Source organism: Mastomys coucha, unplaced genomic scaffold (genome assembly GCF_008632895.1).
Source record: "Mastomys coucha isolate ucsf_1 unplaced genomic scaffold, UCSF_Mcou_1 pScaffold14, whole genome shotgun sequence".
Lineage (NCBI taxonomy): Eukaryota > Metazoa > Chordata > Mammalia > Rodentia > Muridae > Mastomys > Mastomys coucha.
In genome coordinates this window covers 9,087,544-9,114,668 of record NW_022196896.1, presented here as the reverse complement: position 1 = coordinate 9,114,668, position 27,125 = coordinate 9,087,544, and the positions used below count along the sequence as shown (strand labels likewise).

Below are 27,125 nucleotides of genomic sequence, written 5' to 3'. Positions count from 1 at the left end.
AAAGGAGAAATTCATCTTAAAATATGACGTACTTATCTACTCGGTGTGACCTTTGACATAGATGATTTGGCCATTACATTTTTAAGGTTTGCATTTTACAATGTCAACCACCTCTTGCTTGCAAAGTGTGCAAAACTGCCTAATGGAAAACAGATTTCTTCACACACTTTTCCTTGCAGCTCGGGTTGGATGAATTCAAGTGGAAATGTTGGTTACATTTTTAGTCTTAGCTTTTTTTTTTTTTTAGAAAGATAATTACAGAATAATTATGGACTAACTACAGAAAATAGTAAATGTTTGCCCAAGTAGAAGGAATGACTATGTGAATGTAGTACCTGGCGGCTTTCTTTAGAACTGAATGTTATTTACATAGCGAAATGGGAAACAATTCAAGTAGGGCAATTTATGAAAGACCCCAGAAAATGAGAAGCATATAAGAAAAAACGACAGGAAATGTTTTCTAAGGTCCTATTTGGCCTGAGAAGAAACTGAAGATTGAGCGGCAGAAGAGGCGAGCATAAAACAAAAGACTTCCTTTCTTCAGCCCCACTTTCCCGGCTTCTTTTGTCATAGGTTGTTGCGAACTCTGGCAAACATTGTTTGGGGGGAAATATTTTTGATTAATTTTATTCATCCAGAGATTGAGGGGAGTAGTAGCTAAAACTGCCTCTCGAGTTATAGAAATTCAAACTTTTCAAAAAAAAAAAAAAAAAAAAAAGAAAGAAAGAAAGAAAAAGAAAAGAAAAAAAGAAAGAAAGAAAAGAGAAAAAGAAAGGGAGAAAACCAAAGTTAACCGACCCGCAGAGGTGGCTAACAAAAAAGTAAAAGGCGTTCTAAAAGCGTAGCTCAGTTTCACTGTCCGGATTGGGGGTCGGTGATTGGTAGAGGGAAGGCTCGTTTCGCCTCTGCCTTCTAGAAGACGTTGAACAGCACTGCTATCTACAGGAGTGTAAGTCGGGAGAGTTATTCTCGGGTTTATCCAGCTCAGTAAAGCTGCAGTAGCTAAAAGCCAAGTGCTCCCGACTGCACGCCGCTGGCCTAACGCCGCTGGTCCCCGCTTTCCCGGCAACCGATCTGGGAGGGAATCCTGGACTCGCAACCCGACTCCGCTCGGCGTTGATTGGCTCCTGTTCAGGACCCCGCCTCCAAGGTAGAGGCGGCCACTTGGCAGGGACACGCCCCCCGGCCCTGGGAATCGCCGCCTGGCAGGCGGGCTGCGTCTGCCACTCAGTCGGAGTGGCGGAGGCTCTGGGTTCGGAGCCCCGCCCCCTCCCCCCTAATTGATATTATTGGAGTGTGGAGCAAGCGGCCGGTCTGCAGTCGGAGACTTGCAGGCAGCAAACACGGTGCGAACGAACCGGAGGCGGGGAGAGAGAAATCAAACAGCTAAGCGTGGAGCAGCCGGCCTGGGACCCAGAAAGGGATCGATGCGAGGAGCGCAATAATAACAACAATCATAACCCACTTCGGAGCAAGCAGCATCTAAAGAGCTGTGACCCAACTGCAGCCTAAAAGGAAAAAAAAAATCAAACCTGCTCATGCACCATGGTTGTTCAAACTCGGTACCCTTCGTGGATTATTTTGTGTTACATCTGGCTGCTTGGCTTTGCACACACGGGGGAGGCGCAGGCTGCGAAGGAAGGTAAGGCCAGACGAAAGCAAAGTTTGTTCTGACTTATTTATTTCGCTGTCTACCTGCACGAGCCGACGGGTCCGCGGCGCTGGCCGCCGCGCCTTCGGCGCCTTGGCGACCCTCCCTCGACCCCCCCCGCCCGCCCCCTCCCCGCCCTCAGTTCCGAGCGACCAGCGGCGAGCGGCCGGGACTCGTCGGGGCCCGGAGCTCCAAGGGGTGGCCGGGGACCGGCGCGCGCTCTGCAGCCGGGCAGCCCGGGGGGCCGCGGTGGCGAGGCTGAAGGGCGAGCGAGCTCCCGGGCATCCGGCGTCTCGGGTCTTCGGGCTCCAACCGCCGCGTCCGGTCCTTCTCTTGCGGTCGGCCTGCCGTGGACGCCACAGTGGAGAGTTGGTTCGAAACCTGGGGAGTGGAGCTCCGCGTCGCCCCCCAGCCTCCCCGGAGGGACCGAGACTTGCGTGGCTGCGAGCGCTCGGGCTCTTGCCGACTCGCTCACTGCGGCGGCGGCGGAGGCGGCGGCGGCGGCGGAGGCGGCGCGGGCCTGCGGTGGGCGCTCGGCTGCCGCTCGAAACAATGCGGCCGCCGCGAGGGGAGGCAGCGCGCGCGGGGCCCGGGCTCGACCCGCCGCCGGGAGGGCTGGCCGCAGCCGGCAGTCTGCACTGAGAGGCCATCGAGTGAGAAGTCTCCAGTCCCTTGGCCCGGGTCCGGTTATTCCGGGAGTCCGAGCAGTCAGTCCTGGCCTCTGGGGACGAGTTCTGGTAGGCGAGGGGAGGCTTCTTTTGACCATCACAGGATACGCCTGCCCGTGCGTGGGGGTATTTTTCCCTGCGTCTCCTTTTGAACCATTGGCAAAAGGTAAAATACCTTTCGGTGCCTGTAGTTGGAGCTGGGGAAAAATAAATCCTGTCAAAGGAAGTGTCTTGCTTGCTGCTAATCAGTGTCACAATACCGGTGCCTCAACCGACAATCTTGCGTTTCTAAGGTTGATTTCTTGGATACTTTAGAAGCCTGGTCGCGGGGTGTGGAGGGAGAGAGATCTGTTAGATTTAGGTCATGGCAGTACTAAAGGGAGGGGGCCTGTTGGTCTTCGATTTTTTTTTATTCCTAAAACTTAGGATTTCACGCGGCCGTTTTTTTAGATTCTCTTTCGTCCACCCTTCTTCGTTCACTCTACATCCCCAACCTGGTGCAGTAGCCTACTTTGGAACATCCTGACCTTCTGACCCCACTTTGCACATCTGCAGTCTGTGTTGACGCTGAATCCATTCAGAGAAAAACGTGCCTCTGAGCTGATGGTTATGTGTGCAGGTGGACCAGCGTCTGCTACACACACACACACACACACACACACACACACACACACCAGACACACATTTCAAGCCTCTTGACTTTGGTGACCAGAAACAGACGCCCTGCCACCTTGTCCCCGTTCCTCCGGAATAGCGGGATCCGAGGAAAAGTTTGCCCCGCACGGTGAAGCGGCGCGCGCGAGCTCTGGCAGACTCCAGCAGGAGTTTGAGCTATAAATAACTGCATCACTAGGGGGAGAGGTGCCTGCAGCCAGCAGGCCTCTCTTGCTCTCCTCCTCCGGTGCTACGTGGAGAGGGTTCTGATTCTCGGAGCCTGAGTTCTTTAGATGCAGACGAGATGTTTAAGAGGCAGGTGGTGGGGAACGCGCCCGACTTCTCGGTGGCGACGCTCGGGGCGCTCGGGCGCGCAATCAGGCAGTGGCTTTCCCTGAGCGCTGCTACCCGGAGGTGGCCCGCGGCATCACCGCACCCAAGGAGCCTGGCCAGCAGCGCCGCGAGCAGGTGCGCGGCCTCTAGGGCAGCTGGGGTGGCGACCGACCTCCCGGGTCCCCTTTCCCCGTTCCCTAGCGCGGCAGGAGTGGCCCGGGAGCGCAGAGACTAATTGCGGCTGCTGCTTTCCAGCCCGACAGCCTAACCGCCGCCGCGCCCTCAGAGGAGGCGCTTCCCGAAAGCCCGTCTGTTCCTCGCGACTCTAGCCCAGGCTGGGCGCCACCCGCTCCCTGGAGTCCCAGGTCTGGAAGTGTAATGGACGCTAGGTTGGCGGGCGCAACCGTCTGGCTGCCCCGCCCCGCCCCGCCCCGCCCTGATGCTCGGGCAGCGCTGGAGCCTCCAGGCTCACCGCAGAGCCTCGGCTCTGGACCCCTGGTAGTGGCCAGCTGCCCTGCGCCTTCTGTGGGACGCGCGGTGAGGCAGACTCGGTGCCGGAGTCCAGAAGGACGACGCTCACCGGGAGACTGCACTCAGCACTGCCCCGAGCCTCCGAAAGCATCATCAGCTCGGTGGCCTCCTCTTGATTTGCCGGTTTCTCTGCTAACTTGCCGGCCAGCAGGTAGCTGAGGGGTAAAGGTTTAGCAGTAAAGAATAATCGCAGGGTTTATTTCATTTTTTAAAAACTAACTCCAAAAGGTTCACGTAGGTTTAAAATCCACTGGTTGTTGTCAATATAAAAGCGCCCCATCCCCCCACAATAAATTCCAAAAGAGAGTTCTGTGACTTGAATTTGTTTCCTTAGGCTTCATCCCTTCTCAAGGTAAAACAATCCTTTCACAATCACTCTTCTTGTAAATACACTAATTCAACCACTTACTGGTGTTCCAAGTTAGAACACAAATTGAAATTTTATAAGTTACTTGTATTTTTAATTGAAAGGGAGTCGATTCCCCCTTCCTGACAATCTTAAATGTACTACACTAAAACCAACCACATGTCTTTGTATCTTTCTGTTTCCATTTACTGGGGGTAACTTAGTCTCTTGGTGAAGGAACTGAGCACGTAATCTACTCTTCTTTGGTCTCTTAACACCGTCGTTTTCTTTACCTTTCAAAGCATACACCTTTTAAAATTGGAGTCTGAAAATGTTTCAATATTAAGAAGTTTATCTGAGTACATATTTTCAAGTCAAAATTTGAACAATTTCCTGGAGGTGATATTGAGCATATGTAAAGAATATTCACAATGATTTCTGGACCAATAAATCATTTGTTAAAATGCTGAGAGCCAGGTATATTGTTTTAAAACACCAAAGCTATGTAGCTCTAAAATCAATGCGGTCAGTTAGTATTTTATAAGAATAATTATCTTAGAGCAACATCATAACCAACTGAAAGCATAATGTGTTATAACAGATAACATTCTAATGAATTATTCCATTAATACAAATAATACTTTAATCACAATTTTCATAAATATTAATTATGTTTTTGGTAGTCTGAAGATGGAATGCAATTGCTTGTAAAAGTCAGCTTGGAGCTTAAGCCATTTAGAGAATAGCTAGAATGTTGAAATGTATCCAATTTAAAATTATATATATATATATTTCATATATATACATGTATATGTGTGTGTCAAATATATATATATATATATACATGTATAGGTATATATATATGAAAGCTTAACTTGTTATCATGTATATATATATATGATGTTTGACTTGTCCGAAAGCACAATTGTAGATAACAGAGACTTATTTCTCATGGTGACATTGTTTAACATGGATTTAACATTTCTATATTCATATTGATAGAAGACCAGGTACTATGAGGGTTTTCCCCTTTAAACATTAAACTCCAGTTGTCAAGAGGTGATAGGAAATATTGCTGGTAGAATATTGAAAAGTAGAGCCAGGCTGAATAGTACTGTGGGGATGATATCTTAGTAGGTTTGCGTCTTGAAATGTAGAGAACTCCCTGACATCAAAGCTCTTGTATGTTGTTACTGCACATCCACTGTACCTGAGGTTAGCTTTCTACAGCCATTTTCATTTTAGTGTTTCACTGAAAATTTATTTCTATATTTTAATTAAAAAGTAACAAGTGCATGTGTGTTTTAGTATGTTACCCCTTCAGAAAGTTTAGTATGCTTGTATTTTGTGGCACTTCACTGATCAATTCATTTATATAAACGTCTTAAGTCATCAAGTAGCAATTTTATTTAAAAAATAGATTTATCTTAAAATGTTTGGAGATGTGCTTAAATTTTTCATAACATTGGAAATAAAACTTTTCTTTTTCAGTACTATTACTGGACTCGAAAGCACAACAAACAGAATTGGAATGGATTTCATCTCCACCCAGTGGGGTAGGTACATGCCTCATACAGCATGATCATATCTGTTCAGAGTAAGATATAAAAGCTTCCCTCTAGGGTAACTATTCACATCCACACATTTAAACTGCTTAAAACTTAATATTATTGTTTAATGTTTGGTTTCCTCATGAGATTCTACAGTCTCAAAGTATAGAAAGTATACTTTGAACTTTGAGAAATGGGAAAATAAAACAAACGAAGGCCAGAGTCTTTGAGTTCTTTTTGTGAGTCGTATCAATCATGCCTGTGTGTTCAGGTTATAAATGCTTACTAATTACAGAGAACGTTCCTTTCACTAACTCACTTAAGCCTCTGCAGTTGCCTTATGCTTCTGTGTAATAATCACCAGGTAGAATCTGTGTAATTCTTTAAAACAGTATGAAACCTGTTTTCATCTTCTAAAAATAGTTTTAACATTGTCCAAAGTAGACTCCAGAGGGTAACAAAAACTGTAAAAGAATATTGAGACATAAGATTTGCCATAAATGTTAGCTTCTTAAAATTTGTGTTGTACTATGTGTATTAATCAACACAAAATAATAGAAGAAATATATCCACATTACAGCAAAATTCAGCTATAGTGAATGGCAGTTAACATTAAATAAGTCTGTCTAAATCTAAGAAGAACTTCAATTTTTAAAACAATTTTTAATACATTCAGAAATATATATTTCTTAAATTTAGTTCAACATCATCTTTATGAGTTATTTCTCATGGTGAGCTAGAACAAATTCTTCAATTCTGATAAAGCTAGTAGACTATGAGAAAGAACCTCCCTTGTTGCTTAAGTTTTATCTTTAATGCATGAGAAAATCTGGGGTTAAAGGGACACTAGATATCAGTGAAGAAATAAACACTTTCAACTGATTTTACAATAAGAACGAAAGAACAAGAACAAAATAATAGATTCAGTATAGCATTAGCTGAAAAGTCACTGAGAGAACTTCCCATTTAATAGAATGAGAAATTTTAAACATCCTTAAAATATTCAGAATTTCTGTTACATTGAAGTCTGAGAAATTTTCTCTGGGATCATATAGTAATTATCTGTATTGGCCATAGGAAATTATGGTAAAGTGACAGATAACTTACCAATGCAATCTAAAAGTCTAATGAACTTGAGGTGCTTCCTTGGATGTGAAATTGTTCCACTAGAAAATATACATTGTAGAAAGACATTTATGGTTAAAAATAAATAAATACCTCCCTAGCCACTGACAGATGCAGCCCATTTTCTACAATCCATCAATTAAAGTAAATAGATACAGAAGATGGTTTTATCTCTGAGAAGAAGTAAACTGATAAATGATTGCAGTACTTCATCCATGTAACCCACAACATGATAAATTATGACTGTCAGTGTTATCTTAGACTCAAATGAGCAGTTTATCAGTCCAGAGAATCTTGAGTTAAACTTTAACCACATATGTGTGTATGTGTAAGAATCAATAATATGTGTAAGAAAATATGATCCCAAGCATTTTCTTTATATGACAGATTTGTTCACATGTACTTAGATAAAGAGATATTATTGCTGAGCACTGAGAAAATATTTTTATAATTTTACAAAAAATTGTATAATATTTATAAAATTCACTGTGAAGTGAGACACCTATCCCAATTTATGTTATTTCTGAAATGCTTTCACTCTCAAAAACTGTGTAATGAAACAATGACCTACATATCAAATAGTGAGACTTGACTTTCCTGGTTTTCTTGAACATTCACTATTTCATGGGCAACAACATTGATTTCTCATATATATAATGATATAATTACTCTTAAATTAAATGAGTGAATACTTGAGATTCGAATAATCAGTCTTGATTTCTCTAAGCTGAAGCATGGTCAGAAGAGCACATTTAACTTGGTGCTTTGGCTTTTTGGTGACATCATAATTGTTTTCTCCCTCTTTTAATAACTTCAATTAGCTTAGGAGACAAAAATATATCTATCAACGGAGGATTTGAGATATTTTTCTTCATTACACGCAAATAGACTATAAGCAGATAATTCAAGAAATAAATGGAAAATATGCAGTGTGTTATGTAGTGAAAAACTGTGTGCCAAGAAGCATAGCATGGAAATCAATTCTTTGCTATTTGAGGACCTTTGGCAACATTAAGCTGTTAAAATGAAAATGTAGTAAACGCTACATAACTTTCTCTGCCTTGAGACAGTTCTGAGTTCCAATTGTCTTCATGTCGTCAGTTTTTGTTAATTTTATAAAAATGATTTTAGAAATACACAGTAAGTTGATGAAGTAGATTTGAATTAATTGATACATTGATCAGGTTTTAGAAGTGAAAATTATTATCAAATGTGTGTTTTATATCTATATGAAAACATCTACATTCTTTGAGTTAATAGTTTAGCTATCAGATTCCGGGAGATTTCAGACTTAAAATATACAATATTTTATGTCTAGTATTTCTAATTGGGAAAAGGAGTATAAATATATAACAGTTTCCTTATGAAGATATCATACTGTGAGTTGGGAAAATTTGCAGAAATTGAAAGAGAGTATGTGAATAGCTATTGATGTGAATAGCTATTACTGAAGCCTTTAAAACTCTTAGACATACGGACCTTGTTTGCTATGAGCAGTAAGTAATATACATGATTTAGTCATCTTTGAATTTGTTGCTGAAATATCTGTCCCCCTGTTTTTTGTGAATGGGTATAAATCAATTCACTTGTAGAATATAATGCATCACAAGATAAATGGGCATTTTAAAACCATTCATGCATAGCTTGCTAATTTGCCATGTATCTTTAGCTGTCAGCTGAAAACAATTTGCTTATAAGAGTGGATTTTTACTTTCAGAACTACTTGATAATTATATATGGCTTTATGTACAATTTTAAAACGATGCGGAAAAAAAAGTACCTCTATAAAAGATTTAAATGCTTCTTACTTACATCTCCTTTTCAAAAAATTGGAAAATATTCCACACTATGAATTGTGACACATTGCTCAATGTTTTTACATTCCAGCATTTTTGGAATCTTGTTCTAAATGTTTGCAGGCATCTTTGAGTTTAAGGATACTACAGACAATTAACATGTCAATTGAGTTACCAGTAGTTCTCCTCTGCATCTGTGTGCTTTGAGGGGGTAATTTTAATAATCATTAGCCTTAACATGTTGTTGTCTCACCTGAGACTACAGACTTCAAAACATGAAAAGAGATATTAGTGATCTCATGGCAGATATAAAACAGAATGAGATGTTCTTTTTATGTTGAAACAATGAAGCTCACTAATGTTGACACAAATGATGCTCACTAAGATACTACAGAGTAAGAACTCTACCGTCTCAGACTTCCAGGGGTCCATACTTGGGAATCAGTGATTGTTCATCTTATTTTGAAAATACAGTGTCATTTTTTTTCTGAAAGACTGATAAACCCTCTTCCCCCCTCTTTCAAAAAATTTACAGTGGGAAGAAATTAGTGGTTTGGATGAGAACTATACTCCGATAAGAACATACCAGGTGTGCCAGGTCATGGAGCCCAACCAGAACAACTGGCTACGGACTAACTGGATTTCTAAAGGCAACGCACAAAGGATTTTTGTAGAATTGAAATTCACCTTGAGGGATTGTAATAGTCTTCCCGGAGTACTGGGAACTTGCAAGGAAACCTTTAATTTGTACTATTATGAAACAGACTACGACACCGGCAGGAATATACGAGAAAACCTTTATGTTAAAATAGACACCATTGCTGCAGATGAAAGTTTTACACAAGGTGACCTTGGTGAAAGAAAGATGAAGCTGAACACTGAGGTGAGAGAGATTGGACCTTTGTCCAAAAAGGGATTCTATCTTGCCTTTCAGGATGTAGGGGCTTGCATAGCATTGGTTTCTGTCAAAGTATACTACAAGAAGTGCTGGTCCATTATTGAGAACTTAGCTGTCTTTCCAGATACAGTGACTGGTTCAGAATTTTCCTCCTTAGTTGAGGTTCGTGGGACATGTGTCAGCAGTGCCGAGGAAGAGGCAGAAAATTCACCCAGGATGCATTGCAGTGCAGAAGGAGAGTGGTTAGTACCCATTGGAAAATGTATCTGCAAAGCAGGCTATCAGCAGAAAGGGGACACTTGTGAACGTAAGTACCATTTGCTATTACAATTCTTTGAATCTTTAGCCATTAGATATTTTATAAAATAATGACAATTCAAATAAGTAAATCTATACGCCACTCACCTAGCTCATTTTATCTAAAAGTCACTATTAAACACAATGACTACCTATAGTTATGTCTTCACTGATGGTATCCAATAGATATTGGTGATCGTACCAACTGTTAGTAGCATTTAACACATTTGTGAATGTGGATGGAAGCAGTTCCATACTGGACTGTAAGGTTTACAATAGGCCATCAGCCAAGCTGGCTTCCCACAGGAAAGGCTGAGGGGACGTCAGTAGGGATTCTATGAGATACGATTCCTCCTGTTTCTTAATGCTGATCCTCTGAGCCTTTTATGAGCACAAAAATAGAAGGAACAAGAGCTTAAAAAGATGAGCTCTATTCTCAAAGTATTAACAAATGCGGCATGTATATTTAGAATTGTCACTTATAAATAAGGGGATTTTAATGTGACAGCACCGTTTCATCCTTGTGATTACTTACTGTTGCCAGTGATGTCATTCTTTCCTGGAGTGAAGAATAAAAATGGGTGCTCTTGATATGTCATGCTAGAGTGGATCATATTGTTGTAGAAGGCATCAGAAGTAAAGTTTGAATTATCACAGTAGAGCAATTGAGTTGTTCATATTTGTTTTTGAACAATAATATCAAGTATGTTTAGTGAACCTTTTCTTTTGTTTTAAAACAATTGTTTGTTAATTAGCATTATGTGATTAACTACAAGCTGATATTTTTTATTTAAAAATAAAAGCATGTGTACCATTGTTTCCAATCTAGGTCCAAATATATATATACATATATACATGTAGTTATAGTTACAATTATACGACTTAGGTCATATAATTAACTTACAAAGCATAATATGCTCTGCAAAATGACTTTTATGTATCCCTTGTACTGCTAGGGTGGCAACATCATTTAACTATTTGCAATGAGTGGTTAGCTTACAGATGATGGTACCTAATAATTGTTATAACTAAGTACATTTTCCATTAGCTACTCTGGGTGCTCATCCTTGTGTTTTCTCTGTATTAACTTGCTTGATGAAGTAGGTGACCTTGTCCTGTCTGTTTCTTACAAGGGAAGGGGAACCTATGCAGAGCAAATAGATCACTTGCCGTTATATTAATAATACTGTGTTAGTGTAATAGTAAAACTTGACATTTCCTAACTCTTGAGCCTATATTTTTTAGCAACATTATTATTGTAGTTTCTGTCACAAAGGAAGGACAATCCTAACAAAATTATTTTTCATTGTTGAACTTAAAATTTTTCCCACACAGTAGCAAACTGCCCCGTATATATATCAAGGACATTTATTTCTTCCCCCCCCAAAACGTATAAGGCTTTCAAAAGAATAAATAGTAATTTAAAAATATTTAGATTTCAGAAGCCAAGAGTTGTGGTACACACCTTTAATCTCAGGGCTCTGAAGGCAGAGGCAGGTGTATGCCTAAATTCAAGGACAGCTTAGTGTACATTGTGAGTTGCAGGCCAGGCAGAGCTACATGTGAAACCCTCCCTGTCTCAAAATAAACAGACAGGAGAAACTAAACAAAATGTATGATTCTGAAAATTCATTTAAGGACATATGGACATATGATTCTTTGTCCTTTGGCTTTTTTTTTTTTTTTTTAATGGCCATTCTAAATTGAGACCTGATATAACAAGAAATTACATACTGAATTTCTAAGAAAATAAAGAAACCATATACAATAAAATTATCAGTATTTAATATAACCTGAAATAATATTTGGTTGTGTTGGGTTAAATTTAATATTACATTAAAACTATTCAGGCTTTAATCATGATGTCTCCAAGCACTCTGGGACAAATCTGAGGCTGGTTAGGGTGCATCAGGACACCAGGCCTTGCAAGGAAACCTGGTGTTTTGTTTGGTGTTTTGTTTTTTTAAAGCAAAAATTAAAAAAAAAACCTTTAAATATTTATTTAATATCTCTCCTTTTGGCATAATCATAAAAGCTGAGCTCTTAAGTTTTTCACCCTTGTTTGAAGAGCCGAATACATGCTGTGGATTAGGAGGACAGATGTGAATGAAGTCCTATCTCTCCAGCACTCAGTTATTGTCTGCGGGGTAGATAACAGGGTAAAGTGAGCACAGAGCAAACGGAGGGAGCTTCTGCTGGCTTAGGCCTATCGGCAAACACAACCTTCTCTTATGTCCCTACAATCCAGACCCCTCTTTCATTTCTCATGAGAGTTCTCAATTAGAAAATCTTAAGAATTCCAGAGCTGAGAACCACAAAAGTGATAGAGACTTACCACCATTCTTTGGCAGAATGCAGTCTTACTGTATAAATAGAATCATTTCTGTAATGAACTAATCAGATGAAAGATGAACTTTTTATCTAGTAGACATTAACAACAGTTACTGGAAAGGTAACAATTATTTAAAGGTTTTTGACAGCAACAATCCATATTTTTCTGTAAAGCACAAGCTAATGCTAATATTTTAATTATTGTGAAAGAAAATTTAGATTTATCACAATTATAAATGCAGGAAAAACAAATCAGAAATACATATGTAAAATTTCACTATTAAATTTATTTAATAAAAACTAGGAAATAATATTAATGGTTCCATTTTTTGAAGAATTAAGTTTTTTAATGAAATTATGCATCTTGTTTTATTTTATTTAAGAGGAAATGTTTGAGATGCAAACATATTAATGGAAAACTTAATGCAAATATCTTTAACTACAGCTTAAAGATGTATTTGCCATGGAGAAAAGACCCCAATTCGTTCAAACTGAACAAAACCATTTTGCTAAACATGCTACAATTACAAATAGTTATTTTGGTTTTAAGGCGTTAATACTACATTTGATGACCAAAATTACTGTCACCTGTGAACTATATCTTAATGCCTAAAACTCAAGTAATAATTCCTCATATTCATCTACATGAAACTTTGCCATGTAATAGATGGAAAATAGGTATTGATAGTAGGCATTGAGCTTTTATGAGCATAAAGAAGTAAGATGCCTCTATAAGCCCTTATGTTTGTCTTACTGTAAATCAGTGATATTAACTGTGACAAAAATGTTCTTGGGTTCTATGCATTGGTGATACTTGAGGAAGGAACTATGGCATTTGTGGAAGCACTCTGCTCCTTGGCAAGTTTCCAGTGCGTGGCTGTGTGGGCGCTTGCCTCTGGATTTGATCCAGGCCTGCCTTTATAATATTCCTCCTGTTCCCTCTCAGTGATCCTGTTAAGAGTTGGAAAACAAATCAAGTCTCCTATTGAGGAACACTGATGTATTGAGAGGGGATGCTGGTCTGTCCCTAGCCAAATGTGACTGATTAGCCACTTAAAGCCTAGTTTATCTGGGGGCTGTCTAGTGGGTCATTCGGACACTTTTTACAGGATAACGTGAAAGGTCAATAACTATGAAAAGTGATCACAGCTTTTATTACTTGATATCAGTTTATTTTGTGAGCTTAAAAAAGTAAATCTGTTCCTAAAGCCACATGGTTCTTACATCTCTGAATACATGAAGAATTTCTATTTAATAATTAAATATTATGGTTCTTAAAAGCAGACACTTACAGTTACTTTAAAATTCATAATTCTAATTTGTAAGATTTTTTTCCTGTCAAATTTTCTTTTTGAAAATTTCTCTTTAAACTGAAACTTGAATGAAAGCTAGCTAATATATTTTTCTAAGTAAGGAGGTTAGTTATTTTAAAAATTACATTTTAAATTATGTTTTACAATATAGGTAGGTTAGTTAAATTGTTTTGTGAAGTATATCTACATTTTAAAATTTTGTGCATGGTTTTCACTATGCACATCTGTAGCTGTGATTTCTCTTAGATCATTGTAGGTAATTTGCAGTAGATGTTAAGCAGCGGTGGTCCTGCAATTTCTCAGTTCATCAGTGAAACTTCACTAGGAAGCTGAATTTCAGAGATACTATTAAGTTGGTGGAGTTAAATGAGCATATTGGTTCTTTATTTTACTTTTGTCTTTCCTCAGCTATACCACATGCTTCCAAGAACTCTGTTCTGGACTTCAGTGTGTAGATTCTAGTTACTGCAGAAAGAAACGGGTTTTAGTTTATGGAGAATGTCTAAATAATTATCTGGCTCAGAGGTCTTGTCTTCTTTGCTTTCAAAATGTTCTTTGTGGCTTAAACGTAGAATTTATATCATAAAAGTTGTAAAAACTGAGAATATTTTAGAGATTTGATTTTTGTGTGTGTTTATATTGCTAAATTACATTTTTATAAAGAAAAATTTAGGAACTTCCCTGTGATTATTTGAAAAATAAATTTAAAAAGTATAGACATAGTTTTCCTTATAAGGGTTTTCTTCAGTTGTATCTTATTATTTCCATTTGATAAGTTAATAGAATTATCATGTTAGTGATATATATGATTTATAGACTTGTAACCTACACCGTTGTAAATCTTAAAACATTCATTTGAATTAGAAATATTAACAATATTTAAAATTACTTCTTGTTCACACTTCTGAAAACCGTGACTATGCTTCAGTTTTACAGACATAAATTGTATCATCAATTTCCATGATCGCCAATGAGTCTTTGAAATATACTGTATTGCTCAATGAATATTAAAAAATGTAATCTATATTACAAGTGAAATTGCTCTGATGCAGAAATTATAGAATCCTCATTTTCTGGATCCACACCTTACCAGGTGTTTAAAGTAGGACATTCCAAACTTTAATTTTTTTTAAGTTTAAATTGGGGCTAATAAAAATAGTACTTTCCTCATAGGGGTCTTATAGGAATTGAATGGAATAATAAATGTTAAACCCTAGAAATAGTATCTGGGACATAAAAAATAATCAATGAATGTGTAGTATTATCATTATTAATAATAAAGTATTATATATCCTAGGTAGAGAAATGTTATAGCAATAAATGAGTGAACATATATTGTTCAGGCTGCAGCCAATGTATTATCTTTTAATCTAACATTCTAATTCCGATAGCAACACCAAAGGGCATTTAAATAAAATAAACTATCATTTATTCATCCATTTTTATTTCAAACTGTTTTTATCTGAAATATTAGAAATAATTAAGTGTCCAAAGTTAAAGCTTAACACCGCAACTGAACTTAGTTATTAAAATATCAATGTTTCTATACAGGAATTATGCATTCTCTTTTTAAGACCTTTGAATGAAAACTCAAGTAAAAAGGTATATAACATATTTAGGGAGAAAAAGCTAGAATTGTAATTATAACTGTGATTCTAATATAGTGTAGTGATTTGGGGTGATATCTTGTTCTGTAGGCATTAAAATTACCTAGAACATTAACTTTATTATAATTAGTATCATTAATTATACTGTAACTAATCGTGATTATTAATTATAGGTAATCATATAATTCACACAAGATTGAGTAGAAGTATGTCTTCAAAGCATGTAGTCCTATTTAGCTTCTGCATAAACAATACAATATTCAAAAGGAGTGTGATTTGGGTTTTTTTGATAAAACACTTTATTTGCTTAAGTTTTGATTCCTAATTGGTAGCCTACAAATTGCCAGTACTATTTTAGTAATTAGAGATGTCACTGAATCATTCTGCCCAATAGGCACTATTACCTAATGTGAAGAACAAAACCCTTATCATCGAAGTAATAACAATTGGCTTCAATATCAATGTTTTATCTCATGCATGTGCATCGTGTGCATGTAAATTTTATTATTTATTTATTTTGTGCACCTCTGTGCATCTGTTCCTGCCTGCGCCAGAGTTCATGTGGGATCCAAGGACAGCTTACAGACCTCTCTTTCTATCATATAGGTTAGGGAATTGAACTTAAGCTATCACACTTGATAGCAAGTATCCTTACCTGCTGACCACATTTTTTTAATATAAAGAACCAGGATCCTGATGAGGCTGGGATAAATACCCACTATCACAGAGAGTGGAAGGCTGATGTTTAATCAGGTTGCTCTGTCTTCTGGATCCCCAGAGTACCTGAGTAATTATGGAAGATCACATCAGTTCTATCAGTTGCAAAATCATGTTAATTGAATTCCACAATATCTGGAAAAGTGATATAAACTTCAACATTTTTTCCAGTTATGACTATTTCTTTCTTTCTCTTCTCTTCTCTCTTTTCTTTTCTTTCTTTTCTTCTTTTTTTTTTCATTTTTTTTCGAGACAGGGTTTCTCTGTATAGCCCAGGCTGTCCTGGAACTCACTCTGTAGACCAGGCTGGTCTGGAAGTCAGAAATCTGCCTGCCTCTTCCTCCCATGTGCTGGGATTAAAGGCGTGTGCCACCACTGCCCGACTAATTATAACTATTTCAGTGTAGTTGTTTCTGTTTTTCTGAGCACACTATATACATTCCAGTTCCCTTTCCTCCCAGTTCTTCAGGCGGTAGCCAGAGTGTGGTGTGTGACGCACTGATACACAGTACTCCTTTATTATTTGGAAGCTTCAAGCTCCTCGTTGCCTACAGACATCCCTTTTTTAAGGCTGTCACTTAAATCCTTCCGTCTTAACCATGGCCATGATTGTTTGCTTGTTTGTTTGTGATTTCAGTGCACATTTGTTACTGTTGAAGTCTTGCTGCCCTTTTTCTGGTACTGGCCTCTAATTTCAGTGCACATTTATTACTGTTGAAGTCTTGCTGCCCTTTTTCCGGTACTGGCCTCTCGCAGCCTTAAATACTGGTTCTTTTTTCCCATGTCCCATGATTTAATATCTGACCTGAAAACAAACCTAGCTCTCATCACTACCCCTGAGACCTTACTGTTAGCTCCTGAAGTCCTTCTCCCTGAAAAGCGGCTCCTTCTGTGGCCTCCTTTATGGCTTCTGACAGGAGTTTAGACCCCGCTAATTACAGCACCCTGCTTTTCCATGGGTTGCCCATTTTCTCCTGGCAAGGACATGCTTAGAAAACAGAGGGAGTCTGCTCCATGCTGAGGAAGTTGTTCTTAGAGAACAGCTATTTGTTTATTCTTTTCCACTTTCACATTCTCTGTCAGTCTTTTTGTGTCTTTCTTTTCAGCTTTCTCATTTCTTTCTTCTGTTGAAATAGAGGCCCGGTCTCTTCTTCTCTCCTGTCAACTTCGTGAGAAGGAAGGGGTTCTAAGGGTCTGAATGGCATTTTCTAACCTAAGGTCTGAACTCTGTTTATAGTTACTATGCACTGAGAAATGTTATAAAGGTACATTGCTTTGCTTTAAAATATTCGTCTTAATAGAAAGCAAACAAAAGAACTTTTAAAATCTAGAATGAATTCTCTGACCCTTGTAAATGAAAGATATCTATAGTCCATATTATATCAAAACATTTCTCACTTTGGATTTTATATCTCTATTACCTCATTCTTTTTACCTTTTCAAATTCTTAACATTAAGAAACTTCACTTATCTAACACACTTTTAAATAAACAATTGACACATATGGAATAAATATCTACAAGGTATTTAGCTAATTTTTGTAAAATCAACTGTTATCTTTTCAAAGATAATCGATCAAGCCTTTTTATGCACTGATAAATATTATAATACTTAAAATTTGACGCATGTCACAATTTAAAATTAAAACACCTGTAGGTGTTATTTAAGATTATAAAGGTTTTTATTATCTTTGGCCATCTCTATATGTATGCATTATACATTAAAATGTTAATTTTTCAATAAATATAATAGGAAGGGAAAGGAGGATATAATGAAAGGAAGACAGGAACATGAGGTTGATTTCTCTGCTTCAGATTTTGATGATTTGTGAATTTAGCATATAATTTTCAAACATTTTTGATTAATCTAGTAATAGTAAATTTGTGATGCCTTTTTATACGTCTAGTAGAAGTTAAAATTGGCTTGAATTTCTGGCATGCAGTCCTGATATAAATCAGTGATCTGTGTAGTATGATTTCTCTATACAATTCCTAGCCTTTTTCTCTAAGATAATTATAACCTATAAAATAATTTCTTGCTAATGAGTTCTGTGTGATAACTACTCTATGACAATAATACTTTATGAGAAATTTCACACAGCTATATAATATATTGTGTTCTTTCTACTTATAATGCATGAATAAGAGTGGAAAATTTCAGAAAAAATACATTTAAAATAGAGCACATCAGTAGATGTTGGAAATATAGATAGTTGGGAATTTCTTGACCTAAGTGTTGGGAACTGAACTTGGGTCCTCTGGAAGAACAGTCAGGGCTCTTAACTTCTGAGATGTTTCTTCAGTCCCATGCATATAGATTTTTTAATCTAGTTATAAAATAATTTGACCTTGAGTTTAGTTCAAATTAATGATCTATAGACATTTTGTGTTTCATCTAAAATACAAACTGTTAAAACTCATTAAATGTGCATAGATATGTTATACACTAATTCTAAAATATCAGCATTTCTGGGAATCAAAATTTTGTTTGTGCATTTAAGTGATTTACTGTTGAGAGCATGTATCAGTGCTGACATCATAAAAATTATAGCAGCTATGAAAGGACTCCGAGTCTGCTGTACTCTACTTAATGTATCATCTAATCAGAACTTGGTTTTTGCCCTCACCTCTAGGGGTGTGACCCTCACTCCTGTACTGCTGTAGTAGAGCCATAAAACGATAGATTGCAAGAGTTTATTGTTTGCTTTGCTTTTATAGAAAATCTAAATCTGGAGAAGAGAACCTGTAGAAGAGCTGATTAGATAAAATATTTAACTATATACTTCCATTTATTATTGAAGTTGGATAACAAATTTGGTTGCTATAACTTACTCTACTTTGTATGATCATTCTTTGTAACAAGAGCACAGGAAAGAATTTCGTTTAGAAGTGGCTATGTGTAGAAGGGCATAATGTCTTTGGAAGAATATATTCTTGTCAGTTATGGGACAAGATAAATGTGTGTTCTGAAAAAAATAGATGAAATATGAGGCAAGCTCAGTAAATTTCCAGTGCTTTAAGTGTTCTGTGTTTATTTAAATAGTAGTTTACTGTTATTAACTGAACCACTTCCCATGTAGACAATTACACCTAATGATGTTAATGACATTAATTTAAACTAATAGCTGGGTTAAACAAATAAACCGAATGGGTTCTTTAAATATTTCTTTGTATCTCCTACTTTTAACAAGATGGAATAACTAACGTTTCCTAGCTTGTCTAAGGTAGATGCCATTTTGCTAAGATCGTCTGTCTCTTGGAAAAGAAATACGAGGGAGGATATATATGCCCCTTACTCACCCGAATAACATTCACTCTTAACACAAGGTTTTTATGGCTATGCTCTACCCTAATACCTAATATTTTACAAGATAAGCTCTTGCAAATGTGTCCTGAAGATCATGAACTATAAATTAGGGAACAATCATAATAACTGGACAAGTAACTTCCTCATTCATAATGTTAACATTTTCGTGAAGAGTATTTCGAAGATAAAGTCACAGCTTACTGTTGAGTTTTTTTCTGTTTAAACTTATCTCCATATTGCACAGTCCATAAATGTGTACTTCCATCAATTCACACACACATGTGTATATACACACACAACACAAATAAATACACAGACATATACCTACATGTGTATGTGTGTGTGTGTGTATCACTTATACCACACCAAAAGAAAATTAAAGCATATCTCTTTTTAATGGAACAACAAAAACTAAGATTATTTTTTGGCTCACTTTTAGATGTCTATATTGTTATACACTAATTCCTTAATTTATAAGTGCCAAATAAGTTTATTTTTTCCTCTGTAGAAATCACAATTACAAATCACAAAGGAATTGAAACAAAACAAAACAAACAAAAAATTCCTGCAAGAGATGTTTAAAGTATTGCATGTTTTAAAAACAAAACAAAATAAAACTACTTCAATAATATAAACTGCCAAGCTGAAAGTTTATAAAATAAATGTTTTCTTTATTTATTTTATAGCATTTATTTATGGCTTCCTAGGATATATGTAACAGATTAGAGCGGCTTAGGTACTGGATGAAAAAGAAAGTGATTTTTATGCTTATGCATTCCTCAAATTTCTTAGTGTTTTGATTACAAGAAGGCCAACATTCGTAATTAGCACATCTTGATTATTGTGACTGTTGGATGTAAAAGCTCTTTGAAGTAAAATCAGTGGGTTTCTGTAATAATGTCAGTCACCTGGGCTTTGGGCAGAGGTAGATACTCTGATATTTATCCCAAGGTTTCCCTCTATATGCACTGCCTCTGCAAAGTCTTCAGACTTGACCGTCAGCACTTCCAGGGCAGGGAGGCAATTTCACATTTGAAAATTTTCTTTCTCAAAACTCTTAGAATCTATTTCTCAAAACTGACCAAGTAGACAGGTGGCATTCTAGGCATTCTAGTTTGCAAACAAAAGGTAACCTATGTGCTTTCACAACCAAGCCCTCCCCTAATGCTTTTACTTAGTTATAGTTAATTTAATACATTAGTGCGCCTAACATTAATTTTGTTTAAAGTTAAGTACAGGAATTCTCCATTTTTGTGGCTTAAAGTTAAGTACAGGAACTCTGCATTTTTCTGGTTTGTTTCTGATTTCGCATGTAGTATTTTCCAGGGGTAAGATGACAGAACTGTACCCTGTTCACTATGTGGGGGACATCTCGTCATATGCTTTATCATCATTATCAGTATACTTCACTCTTCATTTAGAAAAAGTAAATGCTCCTTGATATCTTGCCTCCCTCTAAATTTTCTTTCTTTTGTTCATGCATGCTACTTTACAATATTTTAGATTTTATCGGTTACTTTTCATTTCCTTACACTATCACATGATTTAAAACTTCTAAAAATACACTTCCTCATCCTAAGTGTGTATGTGCATGTATCTACATCTAATCATAATTGTAGAGAAAAAGATAGTTTCTTATTTTTTTGTAGGACAGGGTCTCACTATAAAGCTGAGTTTCACCTGGAGCTACAAGACTTCCATGTAGCTCAGCCTTGCTTCAAACCTGAGATTCTCCTGACATGACCTTCCAAGTACTTGGAATATAGCTGCACATCACCAGATCTGGCCTCTGTCATCTATTAAACAAATGGGAATAGTAAAAGTACACTTTTCTTTCTCATTATGTCCTCATTTATTAGAATAGAAGTATATACAAAGAAAAATTTAATATCATATGATTTTGTAAATAAAGGGAAGAATTTTAGGTTTTGCTTTCCTTGTATGCCAATAATTTTTCTTATTACAACCCAGTTCTGGCCATACTAGTATTTAAATGAAAGAACTGGACTCTAATTAGCCCACATTGCTTATGAGATTTTCACAGTTTTGATATACTGGTGATATGTTTCTTGGGTTGTTTTTTATCTTTTCTCAAAAGTGCTAGAGGCTGAACTCAGGTTTGTATGTGTTAGACACATGCACCTCTGCAGAGATAGGGATAATCACTGATCTTTATTTTGAGATGGAGTCTTTTCATGCCAGTGAGACTGACTTCAAAATAGCAGTGAATCTGTTCCCTGAATGCTGGGATTACAGGCTTGTACTGTCATGCAAGGCACTGTGCCTTTCTGCTGTGAAAAGTAGCTCGCTTTCTTAGGGTCTCTTAGAAAATTCATGTATTCTTTAAATCATTGACATTACTTTTTATTTACAAAGCCTTGTGATATTAAACTTAGGAAAACGGTTTAATAAAGGAAAATGAAAATTACCCATTAAGTCAGTGCAAGGTAAACTTTCTACCTCTCGTCTGTTTTATAATGTTAAGACTCTCGGAGCTGTGCTCTGCACTGTAGGTTTTTGTCCCTGATGTAACAGTAGGGGCGTTTGGCTGTTCTGTGTAAACTCAGAATTGACATCTTAAGATGAGTACCCCATCAAGATGTGCAGATGAGTCCCTGATAAGCAGTGCTCTGAGCCTTATGTCTTCAAAAGCTGTAACATCAAACCACCATGTGTTTAAATTTGAGAAAGAGAAATTGATGCTAACAATAAAGAAGAATTTAGGGATACGTTGAGGGTTTTTTCCTTCTGCAATAATAATAATAGTTATAATAATAATAATAATAATAGTAATAATAATGAGTACACAAAAGGGGCAAGGTTGGAACACTGACATGATTTCTTTTGATCTTTCATTTTAAGGTGTTCCTGTCATCATATACCCTTGAATAGACAGGAAGCAATGTTATTTCTGTAATAGAGCATAAATATTCAGGAGCTTGTAAAAATAGTTTGTTTAAATTCATATAAGCTGGGGACTCAATAACATTAAAAAATAAAATAGTGCAAATGAGCATATTCCCATTAAGTGTGATTTTTCTCTATTGTAGCCATTTTGTATTTTCTTCTGTTTCTTGTTTTTATTTTCATCCCCATTCTTCTCTTCTTCCTCTTCATTTTTTTATCATTTCTTTCCTAATGTATAACAAAAATATTGAGTCAGCTTTTGGACATAGGGAATCTGCACAAAACAAAATGTATAAATCTGTAGGGCACCTTTATTTATTATTCATTAATGTCAGTTAATAACTGACTGTCACTTGCCAGTCAACGTGGAATCTGATAGATTGCTGCCATTGACTGATGGACATATTCATGAGAATATGTATTGGCAGAGTTTGTAGGTCACTTGAAAACAGTCAAGCATCCTGGTTCAGATAAGGATTTAATCATCTCATTGACTTTTCTTTAAATATCATCAGTTAAATTGATATTAAATTATCAATAACACACTTGATTCACAAGATTAATTTTATATTTTTAGCACAACTTATAAATTAAAGAAATGACTGCATAATTTTATAAGGGACACGGGACCCTGGTGTGTGGCCTGCATTTCAAGGAAGAACTTTAATTTGTTATATGTTAAAGAAAGGCTACTCAGAATAAAATTTTATAGTTGTTTTTAGATAAAACTTATACAATATTTTTGAGGGAATACTTAATTGAAAAATAACAATAGAAAATCTTTATATACTCTGTGGCATTGAAAGGAATTATAACTCATGCATTGCTCTTGAATAATTGCCAGTATTCTTTTGAATGGACAGCCTCATTCAAATGAGCACATTTATTATAATTTAGTTTGTAGCTAGACTTGATATAGACTAAAGTGTCTAATAATTTTAATTGATAACTTTCAATAATAATTTACTAATTTTTCTGTACATAACTGAAATATACAGACTTTTAGAATCTTTTAATCTAGTCTTAATATATTTATTTCAAGTAATGAAAACAGGTTTTTAGTACTTTTTTTTTGCAACCTAACAAAAGGGTTGACATGACTTTGAATTAGTAACATTCGTTTCAGCACTTTTAGCAAAATCTAATTTCATTATCCCATTCCACTTTATATTGAGTGTCAGTAAATTTATATATGAGTATAGTCACTAACTAGCAAAATGTAACATTCTGGAACAGTGGAGTTACAACAACATGTATGATTTAAACTAGTAATTTCTTCAAATTCAACTCCATGGAAATCTATGAGTTAAAAATTTTTATCATCTTTACAGCTGAATTTTTGAGTATTGGATTTGTAGTTATGTAATTTTCTTCATATTATTCAAGTTTAAGTAACAATCTCAACGTACTAAAATTATTCGTGACTGGATCTCATGTACCAAGACATTTATGGCCCTGTTAAGCTATCTTCACTAGGAATTAAATATTTTTGCGTTTTGTTTGCTAAATTTGCTTTTTTTTTTTCAGTCTGGAATGGCTTATTAAATGAGAAAAAGCAAAAAGTAAATTCTAGAAATTATGTAGAATTTTTTTCAAGTACATGCATTTTAAATTAGAGATGTTAAGTACTACTTCTATGAAATGACTCTGAAGCATCTTCCCCATATATCTAAAGCGTCTTTATAAAAGTTTTCATATTAGTTACTCACCAAGTGACGCTGAATTTGAATAGTCATCTAGAAACATGCTAGGAGATCATACAAGGGTTAATTTCTGCAGATAAATGACATTGATTTTTATTACCATGACACTGGGAAACTGAGATTCAGAGTTCGGCATTTTCTTGGTTGACCCGATCTTTGCCTGTCTGATTGCATCCTTTCTAAAGACAGTAAAGATGCGATTAAGAATAAAAAAAGACACCTGTGCCCAGATTTAGTTAGCCAAGAATGGTAAGGTCTTGTGTTTAAGAGGTAGAGAACCCAGTTGATAGAAATGTCTGGACTCATTAGCACCAATGAAACTGAAGGCCACTGGGAAGCTCAGAGAGGGTACTTTGCTTTGGACATTAAAAAAAAAAGGAGGCAAACCATGACACTCGGGGTGTAGGTCAGGAAGAAAAATCATCCATCATCTTTCCTGGCAGCTTTCTGTCAGATTCTTGCTCTGTTTAGTGGATGAACCAAGACCCTGCTTTTGATACCAACCAGTTGTCACCCAAGTGTAAATGAAGCTAATATTCACTGACCTTACGGATGGCAAATGAAGGCCTGTGTGTCTTTGGAAAATAATGCGATTTGACACTTCAATAAGTGAGTGTGATATGCAGAAGGAGAAAAGGGGTGAAGACGGTGAGAAAGACTGATGACTGATTGGTTGTTTTGATCAAATAATGAAGATGTACCTTTTAGCTACTCTGTGTCTCTCGTTGACTTTTGGGACACAGTTTTAGCTGTTGTGTTTTTATGGTCTTATCATGACATTTCACACAGAGCCTGATCATGCTGCAGAGTAGAGCCTCACTTGGGTTTCCTCTGTCTCTACATCCAACACCTGGTCACGGAGACAAGATTCAATTTCTGCTAATAGAAGCTCAGTGCTTTGAAGATGATTCTGACTTGCTAGGTCACACTGAAAAGAAAGCAAAGGAGAATTTTTATCATTAAAAATGTGGGCTACTCCTTTGAGAGGAGATGGAAAGGCACCATTTTGTTGATTGGTTTTTAGGCGGTCAATGAGTTCTTTATCTTCAAGTTGGAGTTGTCAGTTACTCTCCCATCGTCTTGTTTTTCACTGAATCAAGACTTTGTCATATTTTTCTCTTTGAAGATTATATCTTAATAATATACTTTGTGCTCTTCTACTGAAGGAATTCCCATTATTGTCTTAAAAAGTTCTCATAAAATGATTGTTAAAATGCAGCAGCCCCTGTAAATAACTATTATATGAGGGATGTAAAACAGTAGCTATGTTTTTTAGGTAACATCACCACAAGCAGAAATGGAAAAATAAAACAATGATTTCCAAGAATGAGTAGAAGTTGAGGTTTGCAGAAAAGATCAATTAAGTCATCATCCAGGGTTTCTGATTCAGGGAAAGCAATTTTCTGCCATAGTGGATTTTATGAGAATCACCAGGATAGATCTGCATCTAATTGACATCAACCGTGTTTCAACTGAAAATAAGCAGTTGTAAAATTTTGGAGTCTATGGCTGGATTCTGGTTCACCTCATCAGTCTTGTTTATTTGTACTTATTAAAGGACTGGACATGGTTTTTTTCTGCTGACTTAAAAGGCAGCACTGAATCTGTCAGATATTTTTCTCTCTGCTCTCTCTCAACAAGTAAGTGAAATCAGATGCGATCATGCATTGTGCTCCTGGCAGCGCTCCTAGCACCTCTCAACCTACTCACATAAAGACACTAACCATGAGGGCACTAACTTCTTAGTTCTTTTCTTTTTTCCACCCTCAATATTTGTCTCAGTTAAAACATCCTTCAAAGTAAATGTAATGTCACTGAGTTCTGACATTTCTCTCACTAGTTGCTTATGCTGTAAAGAATTTACCAACTGTGTTTTTGTATCTCTGCATAGACCTACACTTGTATAGGAGCATAAGAATTGTACAGCCCTTTTTTTCTTTTTCTTTTCTTTTGACCAGTAGTTCTCCTTTTCAGTATGTGTTTTAATTCAGAGATTATGTTACAATCACATCACTTTTCTATTTCTTTCCTTCCTCCAGACCCTCCCACACGGCACCGTTTCCTCTCTTTCAGACCCTGAAAGCCTCTTTTGTCATTGGTTGTCATATACATATTTGTGTCTATGTTTGTGTGTGTGTATGCATATATATTCACAAAAACAACCTGCTGCATTTGTTAGTTTCTGCACATAAACAGTAAATTCAATCAATGAAGCCATTATTTTTAAAGTCATATAAGGACAAAAAAATTAATTGTTTTTATTAGTGGCAGCAGGGGTGGTTGTGTGGTAACTATAAATGATATTCAAACATTTGGAATGACAGTAGTCAGTTTGTATAAAGTCTCACATGGAAACACAACAGTGCAGAAATGATGAGCACTTCCTGCTTTCGTGGTGTGTTTGGGTGACATAAATAATGCTGTCCAGCTTACCTCATGAAAACTGGATAAAGGCCTGTGTGTGTGTGTGTGTGTGTGTGTGTGTGTGCTCACTATGCATGTGTGTATATGTGTAATATATATACATATATATATGTAAAACATTATTTCACATGGATTTTCTCTATTTGTTCAGAAATATCATAGGAAGTCTTTCCTCATAGAAAGGAGGGAAAAGGGAAAGAAGAAGGAACAGCAGCAGCAGCAGCGTTAGTTAAACTCCTAGTGCTCCGTGAGGACCATAGTTCATAGATGTAGCAGGTGTTGCACAAAAGGGGAAGACCACCTCTCCTTCACCATAAGCTGTCCTTAGATGATTAACACTGCAGGTTAAAAAGTGCCATTTTATACTGTGTTAGAGTAAGTTGTAGCTCTCCCCCCGACCCCCAGCTTGTACTGCCTCTCGTCTGTACCTGTACTGAGCCCACTATAGGGTTGGTTTTCATGTTTGTTTGTTTGTTTGATTGATTGATAGATTGACTAATTTTTTGTTTTGTTTTTTTTATTAAAGGAAAAATCAATACATAAAGGCTTCTGATAGATTTCCAAAAAAAAATATTTTTTTTGAGCTCGTGTTATCATATAATGGGACGACTTGATTTATTCTTAGAAAAAGCAATCCAAGTCCAAGTATACTTCACGTCCCACTGTAGCAGTCATTGCACTACTGTCCTCATGAGTGCTGAGGGCCTGTGCTTCCAAAGCACCTGTTAGTCCTATAGGCTGTGCTCATGCTCTCTTAGAAGCTGACCCCTATGATTTGCAGAAGAGGGGTCAATAGAAATATATTAAAGATGCCTTTCAAGTCCTGCAACTTCCATACGAATTGTGGCCTTCTAGGCCAGTCCTAAAATGTATTTCACAGATCTTTAAATTTGGTCAGATGAGAAACAAAGCATTTTATTCATAGTTAATTGTAATTATTATCTATTAAGAAATAATGGGCGGTGGTG

The 27,125-nt window shown here is 36.8% G+C and overlaps 1 protein-coding gene across 4 annotated transcripts in view; it reads left to right on the top strand.

Moving 5' to 3' along the window:
• The first annotated feature begins 1,206 nt into the window (after positions 1 to 1,206).
• Epha7 (EPH receptor A7) overlaps positions 1,207 to 27,125 on the top strand; it is a 156,328-nt gene continuing 130,409 nt past the window's right edge. For 3 of the 4 annotated variants that reach the window (XM_031366470.1, XM_031366469.1, XM_031366468.1), the window contains exons 1-3: positions 1,209 to 1,642; positions 5,675 to 5,739; positions 9,190 to 9,859. In XM_031366470.1, the coding sequence (XP_031222330.1) occupies positions 1,546 to 1,642; positions 5,675 to 5,739; positions 9,190 to 9,859 (832 nt within the window). In that variant the 5' untranslated portion in view covers positions 1,209 to 1,545. Of the gene's footprint in view, positions 1,643 to 5,674; positions 5,740 to 9,189; positions 9,860 to 27,125 lie in introns of all 4 variants that reach the window. The other variant, XM_031366471.1, reaches the window with a different exon arrangement.